This window comes from Alligator mississippiensis, chromosome 5, assembly GCF_030867095.1.
Source record: "Alligator mississippiensis isolate rAllMis1 chromosome 5, rAllMis1, whole genome shotgun sequence".
NCBI lineage: Eukaryota > Metazoa > Chordata > Crocodylia > Alligatoridae > Alligator > Alligator mississippiensis.
The window spans coordinates 2,413,765-2,426,172 of NC_081828.1; the positions used below are offsets into that span (position 1 = coordinate 2,413,765).

Consider the following 12,408-nt stretch of genomic DNA (forward strand, 5'->3'; position numbering starts at 1 on the left):
AATTAAAGCACCAGATTCCTCCCCGCCCTTCCTTCAGCCACGAGGACCCCGCGGGGGCTGCCAGAGGCAAGCGCCTGTCGCGAAGGGGCACTTACGCGGACACCCCCGGCGCGACGGCAGAAAGGAAGGACCCCCATCAGCGCGCCCCGCAAGTGGCAGCATGGCGGCGGCCTGAGCGCAGCGGCGCCTCTGAGGGCCCTCGTGCGGGGCGGGGCGGGGCGTTATCCCGCGCACGACCCGAGCCCCACACAGGGCGAGCTTGGCGGGACGATGCCCGGCTGGCGGGTGCCGGTGGTGGACGTGCAGAACGACAACTTCAAGGAGCTGTGGTCCTCCATGCTGCTGGCCGTGCGCACCTCCAGCTTCGTGGCCGTGGACACGGTGAGCCGCCCCCCCCCCCCTTTCCTCCTTCCCCCTCCCCCCGGCGCGCTGCGGGGAGAAGCAGCCCACCTTCCTCTCGGCACGAGGCCGGCTAACCCCGTCTGCCGTCCCCGCAGGAGCTGAGCGGCCTCGGGACGAGGAAGAGCCTGCTGAACCAGTGAGTGGGGTCGTCCTCCCCCGTTTTCACGCGGCCTCTCGAGGCTCGCGTCTCGGTGCCGGTGTGGTTTCCTCGCCCCCGTGTGCCGACCGACCGGGGCTCGTCCTGGGACTGTCCCAGGCGGAGGGAGAGGGAGGTGGGAGCACGCTTGAGGCAGGGACGGGAGATGAAGCCGCGGCGTTTCTCGCCCCTCCCCCCCCCCCCCCCCGCGCGCGTGCGGCAGCGACGGCTCACGTCCCCGCCTCGCCCAGGTGCATCGAGGAGCGATACAAGGCCGTGTGCAACGCCGCCAAGACGCGCTCTGTCCTCTCGCTGGGCATCGCCTGCTTCAAGCAGCTCCCGGACAAGGTAGGTCGGGGCCGGGCCGCGCCAGACGCTGCCGCTGCCTCCGTGGCGTCCTGGGGAAGCGCGTGCCGGAGGGCTCCATGAAGGAGCTGAACGCTCCCGTTGAGGGAAACCAGCGTCAGGCCCCGTTGAAATGGGGGGGGGCTCCGTAGCCAGGCTGACTCGTTGCCGCCCGTCCTCGCAGTCGGAGAACACCTACCTGTCGCAGATCTACAACCTGACGCTGCTGTGCATGGAGGACTACGTCATCGAGCCGCAGTCGGTGCAGTTCCTGGTGCAGCACGGCTTTGACTTCAACAAGCAATACTCGCAGGGCATCCCTTACCACAAGGGCAACGACAAGGTACTGGTGCCCTGCGGGGTGGGGGGGGGCTCCTCTCCTCTCTTCTCCTCTCCTCGGCCCCCGTCGCAGTGTCGTAACTGGCAGGAGACCCGCTTCGAGGGTGAGGTTACGTCCCCAGCACCTGCGGAGGGCTGGGGGGAGCCTGCTTCAAGCAGGTCCAGGAAGCCCCAGCCATCATGAGGCCAATGTACGGGGGGGGGGGGGCTTGAATTAGGGGCTGGTTGGTGGGTCTGTGCCTGCTTGGGACAGGTAAGGCCAGGATCCTGACTGCAGCATGGCCCCCCGCTGCCCTGTGCTGGGGGAATCACTCCCACCCCCTGGGACAGACGCCAGTGAGGTTTCTTAGGCCCCTGCTACACGATTCATATGTGACACAATTAACTGGTGAATCGCAGAGTCAATTTAGACCGGCCTCACGGACAGAGCAATCGTCACGCCACGAAAAGGACAGTGCAGCTCTAAAGAGAGCTAACCTGCTGCAAAACTAGCGGTTGCAAATGTGCAACACCACTATAGCTAGTTCCAAGCTGGCTTGAATTTGAATGTGTATCCAGGCTCCTCCCGGGGATGGGGCTCCGCACGGCCAGGAGTAGCATGGGGCTAATCGGCACTCCCGTTCCCAGGGCAATGAGAACCAGAGTCAGAGCGTGCGGTCCTTCTTTCTGGAGCTGATCCGGGCCAAGAAACCCCTGATCCTGCACAACGGGCTCATCGACCTGGTGTTCCTGTACCAGTGCTTCTACGCCCACCTCCCCGACAGCCTGGGCACCTTCACCGCCGACCTCTCGGAGATGTTCCCAGCCGGCATCTATGACACCAAGTATGCCTCCGAGTTCGAGACCCGCTTCGTGGCCTCCTACCTGGAGTACGCCTACAAGAAGTGGTACGTGGAGCCCTGGGACAGAGTGCTTGGTGTCCTTCTGTACCTTCTGGGTCTCCATCGAGAGCGTTCGGGCCCCAGCTTTGGGTAACGTGTTAGCCCCGATGCATGCAGCTTGGGCAGGAAACGGGCAGCGGGAAGGTGGAGGTTTTAGCTGGGCCCGTCCATCCCCAAGACTTCCAGGGAAGGGGTAGGGGAGCTCCACATGTAAGTGCAGTGCTTCCATCACAGTGATGCACCAGGCACAGCTATGGTCTGTCCCCCAGTTCAGAGCCTGACTGACCGCTTCCCAAGCAATGGGGATGTGCTGCTGCCCAGGTAGCCTGCACTCCTGCAGGCAGGAGGTGGAAGCAGCCTGGTCCACCTCTTGCCCTCTCCAGACCGTTCTGGCTGCAGCAGGAGCAGGGCCCTAGAACAGGCAACCTGCAGCAGGCAGCCCCCCGAGCTCCCCCAGGAAGAGAGTCGTGGCTCTGCACCTGTCTGAGGAGCCCCGTGCTCCCCGACTGCAACCAGCGGGTGCTTTGAGATGGGGGAAGCCCTCTGTGAACAGGCAGGGCTGGCTTCAGCACTTGCAGACCCGACTCGCTGTTCCCCTGCAGTCTCTGTCTCACAGGCTTGACTGAGCAGGGCAGGACCACCATGCCTCCCTGCCCAGCCCAGCCCTCATCTGAGGTTTTTCCCTGGCATTCCTTTCCAAGGGGGTCTCCCGCCCCGGGCCCAGTCACCTGCTGACATACGGCTCCCTTGCATCGTCCCTGGCTGGCACCAGGCTGGACCTGCCCTGCCTTGGAAGCTTTGCCCAACACCCCCAGCCTTCTTGGTCAAGCCATACCTGGGCAGGACACTCCCTCAGGACCCTTCACTGGGTACGAGAAGCAGGAGCTGTTGAATATTCACCCTGGTGACAGATTTGACTGCTAAGAGGTGGCTTCTCCCTGGAGACCTTCCCAAGCCTGGGCTGAACTTCTGAGAAGCGGAGATGGTCTCCAGGTGAAGCGTTTCCCCTCCCTGCCCCAGTAAGGCCCAGGGAGCTCAGCCACGAGCCTCACTGCGCTTCTGTGTGTTCCAGCAAGCGGGAGAACATCAAGCTGAAGGACTCGAGCAGCCAGCACCTCACGGTGGAGTTCTGCAGCTACCCCACCAGCATGGCCCACTACATTGACTACCGATACTGCTCCTTGGAGGACAGCAACCACAGCGCAGCCCAGGCCAGCAAGGTCCCCGTCTGCGAGACCTTCTCGGTGAGTCGTGCGACCGTCTCTTGCTGCAGGTCTGAGGACAAGGCCCAGGGAAGGCAGACAGGGAGCTCTGGTCACCTGGTCTCATGCCTCAGGAACAGTCCTTGCAGTTGAGAAACTTTCAGAGCTGGAGTGGAAACAAGCAGCCCAGAACGAGCCTGTGCCCAGGGGGGCGGACTGCTGGGAGGGGTGGCCCACCCTGGATGCCAGGACCACCCATATCCACACGCAGACACTGTGTATCCCTGCACTGTGAGGAATACACACTGCCCGGGCCAGGCTCTGGACAGGGAGAGTTGACCTGGGACAGGCTCTGCAAGAGGTCCCCCAGCCCCTGCTGCTAGCTGACCAGCATCATTTGCTGTCTGGCTTGCAGAGCTGTAAACTGACTCCCTGGAGTCACAGCTTTGCTCAATCTCAGGTGATTAGTGAGGCTCTACGGGCCTCCTGGCTGCCCCTCAGCCCTAAGAGGAGGGTTGGAGTCAGGCTGCAACCGTAGGGGAACAGGAGGTTCTTCCTGCTCCTAAAGGCTGTGCTAATGTCTCCGCTTTCCCTCCTGCCAGGCCTATGGGTGGTGCCCCAATGGGATGAAGTGCTCCCAGTCCCACAACATCGACCTCATCATCGATGAGGACGAGCGGCTCCGGGCCGAGAAGCGGAAGAAGCGGAAGCAGAGGTGGAAGCGGCGCAAGAATGCGGAGGAGGCCGCCAAGGCGCCTGAGCAGCCAGAGGCAGCAGAGGAGGCCCACAAGGGGGAGGACGGGCCCCCGCGGAAGCAGGGCAGAGCAGGGTCAGATCCTGTGGGGAAGGCATCCAGCAAGGAGGCAGAGAGCACCGTGGATTGGACCGCAGATGTCGGGGTGGACGACTTTGGGAGTCCCATGGAGCAGGAGCGTACCACGCAACCAACCGCCGGAGGGAGCGCCTGCCACGACGAGCAAGGGGAGAGCGCAGCGGAGCCAGGCGCCTTGCCACCCCAAGACTGCTCCCTGGACACTGCTGCTGGCTCCCCTGGTGGGAAGCCTCCGGAGGCCGAGGCCTCACCCGCGTATGGGGGCATTCACCGCGCTGGCTTCGACGCCTTCATGACTGGCTACATCATGGCCTATGTCTGGATGCTCAAGAAAGGGACAGCTGGTGAGTCAGGGCCGTGGCTGCCGGACTGTCACAACAAGCTGTACCTCAGCGGGAAGTCGGTGCCGCTGCAGATCGTGAAGAGCTTGTTCTCCAAGTCCTCCAAAGCTCACTGCCAGAAGATGAAGCTGGCCTGGGCCAGTGGCTAGCACGGGGGGAGGTTAGCGCTTTCATTTTCCCTCCAGAAGTTTGAGGCTTTGACTCCATGAACAACTTGTGGGGTGGGGTGGGGGGAGGGACTGTCCTGTTCTTGTTTAATGCCAGGACAATTAAATTGCTCTTCCCCCAAAGCCCCACGTTTGTCCTTTGGGGCACTACATGATCTGCGCCAGCCTTGGCCGAGCTCAAGCATGGAGCTTTTGGGGGCCAGGGCCTGTGTTCAGCCTGCACCTGGACTTTCACCCGTGGTGATATGAGGCTGCTCCCTGCCAAGGAAGCGGCCGAGGTAAGAGTCCGCTGGGGTGGCAGGAGCAGTTTGCCCCAGCCTGGTTCTTTGGAGAACTCTCACAGGCTCCTGAGGCCAAGGCAAGAGCTTTAGGAAGGCTGGAGGTGGAGGGGGGCCTGCCTGGGACTGGGGATCACTGCTGCCCCCTTTTCCACTGGCCCCTGCTCTGAGGAAGGGCCCCCAGGACCAAGGGAAAGGGGGTGGCTGCTTCAGCCAGGAGTTGGGCCCGCCCTGCTCCCAGCTGCCCAAGTGCCCTTCCCTGGGGAGCGCATGGGAATGCAGGCAGGTAGCAGTGGTGCTCTCGGGGCACTCTGGGAAGTGCCAGGCAGGGCCCCAGCAGCTACTGACCGTGCTGGCACCTAGCTGCTGTGCCAGGAAACCCTAGGGCTGGTAACCAGCTGCTTGGGCTCTGACCTCAGGGGAGGGGGAACTCTGGCACTGTACAGGTATTGAACCACTCTGTGCACATCTGGCTGAAGGCAGAGCTGGAGTCGGGTCCCCCTGAACACAGACTGGCCCAACCAGCACCTCCATGAAGTGCAGCAGCTGAGGGAACAAAGCAGGCAGGAAGACCTGTGCCCATGTGAACAAACCCAGGTACCAGAGGAAGGGCCCCTAGGAAAGCAGGGTGACAAATGGGCTCAGCTGCCACCAAGCTACAGGTAGTTCATAGAATCCTAGACCATGAGGGCGGGAAGGGAGCTCAGGAGTCTCATCTAGTCCAACCCGTGCTCCAAGCAGGGCCAGCCCCAACTGCATTGTCTAGCCAGGGCTTAAAACACCTCCAAGGATGGAGACCACCACCTCTCTGGGGAACCTGCTCCAGTGCTTCACCCTCGAGGTGAGAGAGTATTTCCCAATATCCAACCTCAACTTCCCTTGCTGCAGCCTGAGCCCATTACTCCTTGTCCTGCCATCTGCCCCCACTGAGAGCAGTCCAGCTCCGTTTCTTTGCAGCCCCCCTGCAGGGCGGTGAAGGCTGCTATTCAATCCCCCTCGCTCTTCTCTAGACTGAATCAGCCCATTTCTCTCAGCCTCTCCTCACCAGTCCTGTCCCTCAGCCCCACAACCATTTTCGTTGCCCTCCACTAGACTCCCCCATGTGTCCAGCCAGTACCAGTGCATGGCATTGCTGTGGCCCAAATGCAGGATTTTGCACCTCTCCTTACTGAACCTAGTTAAATACAGCGAGACTTAAGCTAGTCTCTTGGGGGCCACCCCACCCTGCCTTCCCACTGTAATGAGCTGAGCTGTGAGCTCACTTCCTGCTGTGAAGCAGCCAGGGCCACGTAGCTTCCCACTCCTAAACACCAAAGTGTCTGTGTTTGCAGTCCATGCTCAGCCAGGCTCAGAGGGCAGCCTCGGCTCTCCCGTACTTGCTGGTACAGCAGGGCAGCCTGTATTCAGGAAGCCGCACAAGTCGGTCGTGCAGAGGCAGCCAAGCCCTTCAAAGGCCTCAGCACTTCAAAGACAAATGCAAGGTGAAATGTGCTTGTTCTTGGACCGTAAACACCAGTGAAGAGGAGTTGGGGATGGTGGAGGGAAGAGCTGCTTTCACCTGGACAGGAGCCGGCGCTTGGTTTTCTTTTTATTTTAAAAGCGAGTTGGGAAACAGTTTACAAAAAACTGACCAAGAAAAAAAAATTATGAAAATATTTTGCTGGCTTCATCTTTGGTTACTTCTTACTGCGATTCCAACAACACAGACTTCCGCGCCCGAGCGGGAGAGCAATCGACATTAAAAACAGGATTTGCTTTCTTTACAGCTTCATAAATATCCACAATATTAGAAAAGTTGTTTTGCAAAGATTTCTTCCTGGCAGTGTTAACTTATTATTATACACAGGCTACAAACTTCTCCCTACGCCTTTAATTACAAGTTTAGCTATTTACAGACTGGAAAATATTAAGACGTAAAACTCCTTCATAAATATGAAAATAGATAGTCATCTGGCAAAGATCTTTAAACTTATTTAAATCAAACATCCGGCTGCCCCCAAAAAGGTTATTTGTTTTTTTTTTTGCATAGAAATGTAGTGACATGCGATATAACAGTAGCATTAAGTGCAAACAGGAATTATTCAAGTGTCTTTAGTTGTACTGGCGTGAAATACCAATATTTTGTTATCCATAATACGCCAACGCCTTCCCAGCGGCCCCCTTGCCCCACAGCCCCTCTCTCGGGGCAGTGATTTGCAAGTGCCCCCCTCCTTGTATCAATCATGGATTTAAAAAAAAAATAGCTTATAAGAGACATTTAAACTCATCCCAACTTAGAAAGATTCAAAGTGAATTAAAACCGTGTAGATTTCTCCTGGGAACAGAGCCGTGTGTAGAAACAGCTGTTCAAAAGAGCAAAAAATTGCCTCCGGAAGGAAGTAGAAAACATGATAAAACCCGATCAGAACAAACAGCGTTCCTATAAAATGCGGGGTTGGCCTGATGGCTTGCACTAGGCAGAGCAGCCTCTGGGAAGGGACACAGGCCACAGACAGATGAACCAGGAAAGAGGAGAGATGGGGCCTTACCGCAGTTCAGCTGAGCTGGCCGTAGCCGCAATCTGCCTGCGCTATCCCAGGGTAAGCAGAAGCTCAACCGCAAGAACATACCGCCCGTTTCATTGGGGGCTAAAATTGTTGCAGTGCAGCTTCGCTTGCTGCAGGAGCGGCAGGCAGATGACACGGCGATGAAGGCTCAGCCGCTGTGCACCGACGAGCGAGCGGTAAGTCCCCATCCTCCCAATAGTAAAAACCACCCATCTGTCCATGCCCCTGCATCCACATGACTGCCTGGGGGCTGTTTAGGGTTAGTGTTCGCCACATCCAGACCACCCGCCAGGCCTGGCGTTAACCGATACTGCCCCCTTTCAAAACTGGATTTCTGTGCCACATCCACCACGCAAGCCAGGACTTTGGGGAGGCCTGGTGCAAAGGTGGCATCGCTGGTTCCCATCCCCAGCGGCTGCAAAACCAGAGCTGCGTCCCCCTTGGGTCAGTTGGCCTGCTACAGGGAGCAGAACTGTTTCCCAAATGAAGAGCCTCTTAGCAGTGCGGGGGGGGGGGGGGGGGGGGGTATTTTACCAGCTACCGTCTCAGACAAACCAGGAGTTAGGAACAGATGGGTTTGCTGTGACCAGAGCCCGGGCTGTGCCAGAGACCGACTCCACCCAAACATCGCGGTCTGCTAACACGACGGGAACCGTGCAGGGCAGCGGGTGCCCATGGTGCAGTGTTACCGGCTGACCTGGGATCAGAGCTGGGAGAAGCGTGAAGGCAGGTGAGAGCCAACAAGGAGGTGCTTTGTCCTTCCCCTCCGAGGCAGGGGCACAAGTGGAAGCAGCGAGTGGGACAGACTCATCCACGGCCCAGAGACCGTCCCAGCTGCAAAGCCCCTGGTGTCATTATTGCTCGTTGGTCTGGAGTCGAGATCCCCAACAGGCCTTGTAGCAGCCGAACCTGGTGGTTTCCCTCATGCCCAGCGAGGATCAGCTGGCAGTGAAGACGCGTCGGCCGGCACGCTGTTCCCTTTGGAGACTGAGCAGCCAGCGGGGCTCCCTGCCAGGCTCTGCGGCTCCCCCAGCCCCGGCGGCCACACAGGACAGGAAAAGGATCGTGCTGGGAATTGGCACTTTTGTGAGGCAGGAGTATGGGGGCAAGGGGCATCGATGGCCCTTCTTGGGAGCTGCCTATTGGCAAGGGCTGCGCGAAGGAGCTCGGGGCTCCTATTCGATTCTTCAGGGCCAATACGTTACGGGGCGATGCTGCCGGCCGGGTTCAGACAGGTAGCACCACCTCTGGCATCGCTCGTGGCCCAGGAAGGAGTTACTGACCCCTCTCAAATGGGCTCTGACAAGCCCTCTTCCGACGTCTTCGGTGCTTTGAGACGGGGCCGGAGCGAGCGTACCTCTTGCAGAGAAGCTGGCCAGCGGGGCTGAGAGTGGTCGTGCAGGGAGAGAGTGGGGAGGTGTGGGTGAAGAAGGGTTGTGTGGGAAACTGTGCAAATTACTATCCTAGAACAAGCTTTCCTTCTGCCTCCGTGGCAGGGCTGGACCAGGCTCCGACATCCGCCAGGGCCCCCACCAAGGGGGGTTTCAAACCCACCTCTGCTTCCTTCCAGCGTCCGCCAAGGGACAGCGATTATCGTCCTTAACGCCCAAGAGACAGGAAGGAGCTCACTGGGAGAAATGGATCTTTTTCGGGTTCTCCGATAAGCCACTTGCCTGTCCGTGAGAATCCAGCATGTTCCCTCAAAGACAAGGTCCTTTACCGTTGCGCTCACGTGGCCGAAAACTGCTGCCGCTTCCACTGCCCTGCAGCCTCCTGTTCCTGGCTGTACCTATGGAGCAAGCTGCTTAGTTTCAAGCAGGGACAGGCTGTTATTGCAGTGTAAGAGCCTCGCATCCACAGAACGGCCCGGCGCAAAGGACAGAAGCGGGCAAGAGGGCCCGGCGTGAGCGTGGCTGGGATCAGCAGTGTCCCAGTTGTGGCTCCCAGAGTGCTGAGACCAGCGCCGAGGTGGTGACAACTCAGCTTCCTCCACACCACAAAAACGTGCCAGCACAACTGGCGCTTTCGCAAGAGGCCCCGAGGCTGTGCGTGGCGCCTGCGCTCTCCTTCCTCAAGCCGGCAGGCATCTCTCTTTCCCCATCAGGACTGGGACACGCTGAGGGCTGTGCACACAAGCTGCTGCAGCCTGCGTCCTGCTGGTGCTATGGCTGGGACTGCACTTGCCGGGCTGCTGAGCCAGCCTATTGCAGCAGTGCTGACGGATCAGAACGGACTCCCACAGGAACAAGAAACACGGGAAGGTCCTGTTGCATGTGCGTGGGTTAGCAGGCGCTTGGCAGAGCTGCTACGTGCTCCCCTGCTGCCAGATGGACACTTCTTTCCTTGCTCAGCCCTGCAACCAGAACTTCACCCCCTGCTCCTACTCCTCCGAAGGCTTTAGACTTGCCCAGCTCTGCCCAAGACAGCTGGGCAGGTTTCCGATTCAATTCCAGGGCAACGCAGAGGTGTAAAAGAGCATGGATGGTCCTTCAGACAAACACACATCTCCTATCCCCAAGCCCAGAGCAGGTGCTTGGAAGGTGCACTGAGCTCAGGGTCCGACCACGTGCACGGTACCAGCTCCTGCTGCATGCAGGCTTGCAAGGCTTCTGGGACCCCAGACAGGAGGGCGTCCTGCCCACTGGCAGCTGCAGTAGTTGCCTGCTGCAGTGAGCTAAGGAGTGATAGACACTTGGAAAATGAAATACTGTCTCTTCAGATGCCCTCGGCAGCCTCCTGCTGCTCCTACGATGCGCCCGGGCTGCCTGAGCTATCTGAGCCTTAGCACTAGAGAGTTAGAAGCCCAGTGTCTGGGGACCGCTGACCCCACAGGGACAGGAGCGGGGGCTCGTGCGCTCTCCTCAGATGTCACACCTTGACTGCGCACTACCAGCTGCTGCCGCACTAGCGGGTGCCAGTGGGTGTGGGGCAGAGCCTCCCCCACCTTTGAAGGGCAGCACGTCTTTGTCCTGCTCCGGAGAGGGGTTAACACTGAACAGAGCCTGAGAAGATGCCAGCAGCAGGTTCTTCTGCATCTCATCCTCTACTTCCATGTCCTCCGAGGGAGTGCCGCTGGCAAACAGCTCCAAGGAGCCGCCTTCCCCAGCGGTCACGGAGTTCTGGGGGGACAGTCCCTTGTAGGCCAGCACCTCAGGCCGAGCTGGTGCCAGGGGCTGGCAGCAGGCCGGGGTCTCGTACGTGTTGCTCGCTGGATAGAACCCGTTCTCCTCCTGGGACTCTGGCCCGTTGGAGCAGTCCATGTCCTCCTCCGGCTCGGGCAGGGAAGGAGACTCCTGCCTGCAAGGCTTGGCTTGGAAAGCGGGGATCTCGGCCACACCGTACTTACTGCTGCTCAAGAGCTTTTGCCGGACCTCGGCCCCTAGTTGGCTGCAGTCACACCTGCTCACCGTTGAAGACAGACCCCCAAAAGGAGCACAGTCCTTATGCAGGATCTCGGGGGAGACCGGGAGAGATCTGCACCGCCTCCCCAGGAGGGAGGATTCCTGCCAGTCCGTGCTGTACGCCAGTCGGCACTGGGACTGGCCAGCCTTGGGGAAGCCCCCCATCTGAGGGGAGTGCAAGTCGAACACTAGGGAGATTACGGACTTGCTCGGCATGTCAAAAAATTTGATCTTTCCCCCCTTGAGGTCTTCCCTGGCATTGAAGGGGTTGACCTTGCGGCCTGCCCCCTTGCTGGGTGTGTAGTAGGGGTCCTGGACGTTGATCTTCCTGGAGGGCTTGCGGGAGAAGATGTCCGACTGGCTGCGCGACAGCCAGATGTTGCGGCGTGGACGGGGCGACTTGGGTGGGATCTTGTCATCCAGCGAACTCAGGCGTTTCACTCCTTGTCCTTTCTCGATCAGGCCTGAATGGGGGAGAGGGGGTGGGAGAGAGAGACACCCTTCAGCTTTCATGCCAGAGCTGCGGCGGGGCAACCAGATGAAGGAGATTCCTCAGCTCCTAGAGCTGCTCTTTAACAGGGAGCATCCCTCCTCTGCCTCCCCCAACACACACACACACACACACACGTGCTCCTGGGTCACAAATTAGCCCAACTCTCCTCTTTCCTGATGCCTAGACACATGCTTGCTTTGACAGAGCAGCACAGATTCAGCAACCCCAGAGGGAACTGCCCCTTTTGCTTTTTTTTTTTTTTATGTTTCATGCATCCTTTAGAAAAAACCCTTCCTTCCCTGCATATTAACCCCCTGGATTACCCAGCTTTCCCTCCTTCAAAGACTCCCTTTGCCCCTTACTCTAAGGTACTTCTATGTCTGCACTTGACAGCAAAGCAAGACACTTCTGCTGCAGTTGATGGTTGGTTGAATCTGCCCTCGGTGGTAGGAACAAGGCTGGATTTATTCCCTTTGGTTTCTACCTCTGCTAGTGACACGTGTAGACTCCTGTATTTCCTTGAGACCCTGCTCCAGCTTGGCTGAAGCCTGAAGTAACTTGCTGGTCCAAAGTGATGGAGGAAGTGATTGAAAAGACCCCCGTGTGTTGTTTCTTTATCCATCTGGGAACTTTTGGGGAGAAGTTGGGGCACAACAGACTGCTCCCTACTCTCCTCTGTGGATGACTCCCACTGTGTGCCCACGCTCTTCACTTGGCTTCACATCTACCCTGCTTCTGCTCCCCGGGCTGTCAGCCCCCAAAGCCAAACGTCCGTGCAAGGAGGGGTCCGGCCAGTGTGCTCCCCAAACTCAAAGGATCGCTCCCACCCCTTCTGCCCACCAGGGGGCGCTGCGAGAACATCTGCAGGGCACAATGCAGATGCCCGGCACCGTCCCGGAGTGCCGCTCTGATCTCCTTCCCCTGCCTGATCCACCGCTCCGCTTTCTGCTCCCTGCCCTGCCACATGCCACACCCAGAGGCTGCTTGTGCCACTCAGCCACCCCCTGCCGCCTCCAGCTGGGCTCTGGAACGCTGGCCTTCGAAG

The 12,408-nt window shown here is 59.1% G+C and overlaps 2 protein-coding genes across 4 annotated transcripts in view; one reads left to right on the forward strand and one right to left on the reverse strand.

Annotated features, from left to right (window-relative positions):
* Positions 1-29: 29 nt before the first annotated feature.
* On the forward strand, positions 30-6,682 carry TOE1 (target of EGR1, exonuclease). The gene is made up of 7 exons (XM_014610027.3): positions 30-381; positions 498-538; positions 790-886; positions 1,068-1,226; positions 1,850-2,109; positions 3,176-3,347; positions 3,908-6,682. The coding sequence occupies exons 1-7, from the start codon at positions 271-273 to the stop codon at positions 4,625-4,627; spliced, it is 1,560 nt and encodes a 519-aa protein (XP_014465513.2). The 5' UTR covers positions 30-270; the 3' UTR covers positions 4,628-6,682.
* TESK2 (testis associated actin remodelling kinase 2) overlaps positions 6,499-12,408 on the reverse strand; it is a 103,640-nt gene continuing 97,730 nt past the window's right edge. For all 3 annotated transcript variants that reach the window (XM_014610026.3, XM_019489588.2, XM_019489596.2), the window contains exon 11: positions 6,499-11,334. In XM_014610026.3, the coding sequence (XP_014465512.2) occupies positions 10,331-11,334 (1,004 nt within the window). In that variant the 3' untranslated portion in view covers positions 6,499-10,330. The remainder of the gene's footprint in view (positions 11,335-12,408) is intronic.